This window comes from Hordeum vulgare, chromosome 4H (assembly GCF_904849725.1).
Source record: "Hordeum vulgare subsp. vulgare chromosome 4H, MorexV3_pseudomolecules_assembly, whole genome shotgun sequence".
NCBI lineage: Eukaryota > Viridiplantae > Streptophyta > Magnoliopsida > Poales > Poaceae > Hordeum > Hordeum vulgare.
In genome coordinates this window covers 478,820,609-478,826,407 of record NC_058521.1, presented here as the reverse complement: position 1 = coordinate 478,826,407, position 5,799 = coordinate 478,820,609, and the positions used below count along the sequence as shown (strand labels likewise).

Here is a 5,799-nt window from a genome sequence, read left to right as displayed (position 1 = left end):
CTCTCGCGGGACTCCGCTCTCGGCAACAGCTTGTGAGAGGAATGTGGTGCGGATAATGGCATGGCAAAAAAACAAATGGGAATTTGAACAGTTCCCCGCCTGGGGGCGTAAAAAAGGTGGACGGGTCAGTGCGACGCTAGCAACCGCAAGATTTTGCGCGAATCTTGGCAAGGAATTTCCCTTCTTTGTATATTAAAATGGGGCGAAAATCTTTTTCGTTAATGACTCGCTAATGTTTCTGTTAAAAAAATTCTACCGGGTTATTTCTAATAATATATTTAATAGAAATCGGAAGGGAAGGCCCTTCTTTCGCTAAAGATAAAGGTATATATGACGGTCTGGCAGTACGCGTGCCTACTTCGAGTCGGCAGCAAATGCGCGGAGCCGAAACTAGCTCATGGATGAAGCAGCTCGCGAGCTCTTCCCGGCAAGGTCGCCACGGCCACGCGCTCCACCTCTTTTTCAACCGCCTGAGCCTCCAAGCCAGCATGCGCGGTAGGGTGGACCCCTACCCTGCTGCCGTGCCCACCGCCCTCCGCGCCTGCGCGCACCTCACCGACGCTGCCTCCGGCCGCCTCATCCACGCGCTCGTGCTCACGCGCCCCGCCCTCGCCTCGGACAAAGTCGTCGCAACCGCGCTGCTCCACATGTACGCCAAGTGCGGCCGCATTGCAAGCGCCCGCAAGGTGTTCGACGAAATGCCGGTGCGGGACCTCGTCGTCTGGAATGCGCTGCTCGCGGGCTACGCGCGGCACCGGCTTCCGGAGCACGCGCTGACGCTGGCAGTCAAGATGCGGGGCCTCGGCCTGAGCCCCGATCTGGTCACCTGGAATGCCGCCGTATCGGGCTTTGCCATGGCCGGCGATGGCAGAATGGCCAGCGATTTGGTCGGCGCAATGCAGGAGGACGGTTTCCAGCCAGATGTGGTGACATGGACATCGCTCGTCTCTGGCTCGGTGCTCAACTTTCAGTACGGCAGGGCGCGAACCCTGTTCCGGGAAATGGTGGCCGGTGGCGCCCGTGTCCTGCCAAGCTCGGCCACCCTTAGTAGCATCTTGCCAGCATTTGCCAGTGTCGGTGACACAAAGCATGGCAAGGAGGTCCACGGCTACGCTGTCGTGACCGGTGTCGAGCAGGAGCTCACGGTGAGCAGCGCGCTCGTCGACATGTACGCAAAGTCCGGGCTTGTGCACGAAGCGTGTCGCTTGTTCGACAAAATGTCAGAAAGGAGCACCGTGACATGGAATTCCATGATCTTCGGGCTGGCGGATTCCGGCCATTGCCAGGAAGCAGTCAGCCTCTTAGACCGGATGCTGGGCGAGGACGCCACCCCGGACCACCTCACGTTCACCGCCGTTCTGACAGCTTGCAGCTACGGTGGCATGGTCGAGACCGGGAAGGCATTGTACCAGCGCATGCGAGAGGAGCACGGCATCGTGCCGAGGCTGGAGCACTACGCCTGCATGGTGCATTTGCTGGGCCGAGCCGGGAGGCTCGTCGAGGCGCACGATTTCATCAGGGCAATGCCCGTGGAGCCCGACCGCTTCGTCTGGGGGGCGCTGCTTGGTGCCTGCCGGAGCCACGGGAACGTCGAGCTCGCGGAGCTGGCGGCGTCCCACGTGCGCACCGTCGAGCCGGAAAACGCCGCGAGCTACGTGCTGCTCTCGGGCGCGCTGTCAGATGCCGGCAAGCAGAACGACGTTTTCAAGATCAAAAGGTTGGTGAAGAGAAGGCGGCTGAAGAGGCTTGACGGTTGCAGCTGGCTAGAGACGTCTTAGCTATGGCAAACTGACCAATTCTGTGAGCATGGCGTTGGGAAGAATAGCAGCAGCATGTGTACTGTCGAGCTCGGGTTAGTTCATCTGCCCTGTCAGCTCCTTTCCACAAAACCTACATGATGACTTCTGCAAGATTTATCGGTAATGATGGTTCATATAGTACATACGACTGTCAATATTTTAGATAACACATTACAATTACATACACATACTCGAGCATAGGATGACGTTATTGCAGACCGCAAATTATACACAACACTCAACAACAACATACCACTTCAGACTCGGATTATTGACTTGAATTACAAACTTGATAGAACTAGCCCTGATATTCCTAGCTATAAATAAAGGACATCAAACTCCTAGTCTCTAGTCTTCACGTAGGTGCCCAGTTCAGGATGATCAATTACTCCGAGTTACCCGGTGCTGGACCTAGAAGCAGCATAATTCCTCCCATGATTCCATTTCCTGGATCTAATCTCTCATCAGGACTAGGAGGTGCCCTCTGCAATGGAGCCCGGCGCAGTGGCTCGAAGAATCTACCAGCCACATCAGGAGGTTGTTCAAAGGATTCCTCCCCAGGCAGAACAACAAGTCCTTCCCGGTGAAGCGTGGACGGCTCATGGTAACATGTAATCCACAATGAGTCAACGAGTTGCCTTTCCTCTCGTGCGGCATCAAGGTCCTCAGGAGCCATCATCCTTATGCTCTGTATACGCCCCCAGAGAAGCCGCCGTAGCCTGTCCTGCTCTGCTAGTAAACTCCTGTTTCCCAGCGTTGTGTCCTTTGCAAGCTCAAGCAGGCCTCCTAGTGCCGCTTCTCGAACACCAGAGTCATCACTGGATACCAGACGCATCATAAGACGAGGAAACCCAAGCTGTGCAAATACCGAGCAATCGGAATGGCTTTCACTGAGTAGATAATGAGTCAGGCTTAGTGCTTTCCTGTCAGAGAAGACACCTCAGTCACAAGCATGCTAGCGAGATCTCTGGTGAATATACTCAAGCTAGATCAATTATGTCACCTCTGAAACCTTGCGCTCTCTGAACTTAAAGCGTCTCGCAGTCCTGCATATCCATTGGCTAGACAAAATGCGGCAACTCCTGGTTTGTTGTTCCGGATCAAGGCTGAACATGATGAGAGGGAATTGTCAAACCGGTAACTTAGCAAACACATATTAGTTACAGCATCTAAACAGAAAGAGGAAAGTACTTACAGCATAGTGCACCAAGAGCCTTTATGCGTGCAGTGAGATCAGGATCTGATGTAAAATTGGATACAAGTGGCTCAAAACCACTAGCTTCCATGACCAGCTGCTGGCTAGTAGGATTGTTCTGAACAACCGTTGTTACCACATCAGCTGCTTTGGCTCGGATGCGTGCATTAGTATTTCTGAGGTACCTAATAACTGGAACCAAGCCACCAACAGAATGCAGATCTAGCACACCAGAGGAACAAACGGGGAGATTAATACACAACAACATGTATTCATACAAAATGCTCACAAACAGCACATGTACAATGCTTTTGGTGTATGTATGCCCCTTGTTTCTCGATTTCAAGTTTGTTATTGATGTATTCATTCATCAAACAAATCTGGGCACGCAACTATCTTTTGGACCCTAACAGATCAGCTCCCCTTGGAAGTTATAATACTAGCATAGTGGAAGGGGAAGCTGAGAATTCACCTGAAGAGCAGTGTTTTATTGACCAAAACCACTACAGTTGCCTCCAACCATTTGTTTAGCCACCTCAAGAGAAACTACTAATGCCTTTGAATCATCCAATGACGTGAACTTTTTCAGTTTGACACCAGTAAAGTATGGCTTCCGAGTGCTACCTTTGTTTCCTACAGATGGAACTGTAGGTTTAACTCAAGGTAATAAATCTGAGTTTACGTCACAGAAATGCAATAATAATAATAACAATACATCGATTACTAACCCATAGCAGGGGAGTACTAAGGATGAGTTGCAGAAATCAGAAAGTTCAGTGGACACTGATACTTCCATTGTTTATAGAATAGTAAAATGTTGAGTAAGAACATTGTCTAACTGAGATATCTGCATGGCTGCGTGAATATCCCAAGAGGACGTGAAAAGGACATGGCTTATGCCTACCATACCATGCTAACCCAACCCATGCATACACCATAGTTGGACCATGGTATTCCAGGAGTAGCAAGGAATGTAAAAAAATCAACAATAATCAACATACCATTTGCTATGTCGATAGACTCGACATGTACTTGCAGCTCTGCAAGCAAATCTGCAACGGTCACAAAGTAATTAGTCAGTACCAACTGTGAGCTGAGCAAGCAAAATACGTCTTACTGGGCTAAGACAAGCCTATAACAAATGATAAATCCTCAAAAAATGCCTAACATTGGGAAGGACGAGACAAAGGGTTTTCTTTCGTTGACCTGAAAAGCTTGGTGAATTACGAATACGAATCACAATTTATTTATTTATTTATTGCGGGGGAATCACAATGTTATGGATTGCAGAATATTCAGAATGCTGGGAACATTCCTAACTGCCTCATATGTTTCACCTAAATTGTTCATAACCATCTAGATTCCAATCTTTTCAAGGACAAGATTCCAGACATCTAGCATCCTTACTCTACCATCAATTAAAACTCTCAAATGCACGGTAATACTACCAATCGACCACCATTATCGCCCTTCGCATGCCACCGGCAGGTGGGGATGACTGATCCGTACCTTCGATGTCCTCGGGCGTGATGCCCTGCGCCTCCAGGACGGAGAGCGGGGTTCTCATCAGCAGCGCGATCTCCCTCAGGCGGCCCACCACGTCCTCCGCCATGTGCCGCTCCACCGCCTCCGCCAGCCACCTCCGCTCCTCCTCGCTGCACACCACACGCTCGCCTCAGCCGCAGCCAAAATGAAAACAGCAGAAAGCAATAGCCTCCATTTCCCTTCGCCCTACCTGATGTCGCGAGAAGGCCGCGCGCCGCCCATGTAGGAGAGGCTCCATTTGAGCAGCCTCGCCCAGCTCATCCGATCCCCGGCCATCCCGGACCTCTCCCGCTCCCGAATCGCAATCCCACGACGCCGCCGGCGAAGCGAGGCGGAACCACCACCGGGCTACGGTGTCGCGGTTAGCCTGTGCTCGGGTCTCGAGTGCGGTGCGGTGCGGTGAGCGCTCGCTCGTTGGCTTTCTCTTCCTCGAGTGCGTGTCAGAGACAAACTGGCGAATGCGGACAGGTCCGGCCGCGCGGCACAGCGGTGGCGTCCTCATCGGCTTCCGTCTTCTCGATGGGGACCGATTTCTCTGGAACTCTCCCGGCCGCTCGGCTCGGACCCCCGCGCGCACGGCGACACGGCAGGCCTCGGCCCATCATCCATGCTGCTCGCTCGGTACGGGCCCATTGCGCGCCGGATTGGCCCATCTATTTCCCCGTCCGTTCCGACCGTTCATTTCCATTCCCTTTCCTTCCTTCCGCTGGCGCGAGGGACGGGATAATGGCGGCAGCGTGCTCCCTCTCCCTCCTCCCTCTCGCGCCGCCTGCGACACCCAGGCCAGCGCTCTTCTCGAGGTGCATCGCTGCGCCCCGCCGTGGTAGGAATGCCGGGGGAGGCACCGGGCGCTTGCGCCTCGCCAGGAGGAGGCTGCCCCCGCCTGCCGCCGCCATCGAAGAGGTGGAGCAAACCGAGGCCATGATGAGGGTGGCCGCCGACGACGACAGCATCACCGCCACCGTGGTGTCGGTTCTGCTCACGGTCTCGTTCGTCGGGCTCTCCCTCCTCACCATCGGGGTGCGTGACGCGTGTGTTATCCGTCGAATCAATTCGCTCCCCCCTTGAATAATGAATAGTAGCGAATTTCGTTGATGGACACTGCTGTTTTTGGATAGTCGGTGCTGATCTTGTAGGTCTTTCCTGATTCCTGCTTTTGCTGGAAATGCAGGTCATTTATCTGGCGGTGCAGGACTTCTTGCAGAAGAGGGAGAGCGAGAAGTTTGAGAGGGAGGAGGCTGAGAAACAGAAAGAGGAGGC

At 53.1% G+C, this 5,799-nt stretch overlaps 2 protein-coding genes across 2 annotated transcripts; one reads left to right on the top strand and one right to left on the bottom strand.

Moving 5' to 3' along the window:
• The first annotated feature begins 374 nt into the window (after positions 1-374).
• LOC123449032 (pentatricopeptide repeat-containing protein At5g59600-like) lies at positions 375-5,799 on the top strand. Its single transcript, XM_045126097.1, has 2 exons — positions 375-1,852; positions 5,711-5,799. The coding sequence occupies exon 1, from the start codon at positions 375-377 to the stop codon at positions 1,776-1,778; it is 1,404 nt and encodes a 467-aa protein (XP_044982032.1). The 3' UTR covers positions 1,779-1,852; positions 5,711-5,799.
• On the bottom strand, positions 1,913-5,272 carry LOC123449033. The gene is made up of 6 exons (XM_045126098.1): positions 4,730-5,272; positions 4,504-4,649; positions 3,996-4,046; positions 2,995-3,216; positions 2,803-2,905; positions 1,913-2,722 (listed from the first exon to the last, which is right to left on the bottom strand). The coding sequence occupies exons 1-6, from the start codon at positions 4,813-4,815 to the stop codon at positions 2,185-2,187; spliced, it is 1,146 nt and encodes a 381-aa protein (XP_044982033.1). The 5' UTR covers positions 4,816-5,272; the 3' UTR covers positions 1,913-2,184.

Coding starts and splice junctions, on each gene's coding strand:
- LOC123449032 (XM_045126097.1), top strand. CDS start 375: ATGCGCGGAGCCGAAACTAGCTCATGGATGAAGCAGCTCGCGAGCTCT.
- LOC123449033 (XM_045126098.1), bottom strand. CDS start 4,815: ATGGCCGGGGATCGGATGAGCTGGGCGAGGCTGCTCAAATGGAGCCTC. Junction 3,217..3,995: donor GTCTATCGACATAGCAAATG/GTATGTTGATTA, acceptor CTGGTGTGCTAG/ATCTGCATTCTGTTGGTGGC. Junction 2,723..2,802: donor GAGAGCGCAAGGTTTCAGAG/GTGACATAATTG, acceptor CTTCTCTGACAG/GAAAGCACTAAGCCTGACTC.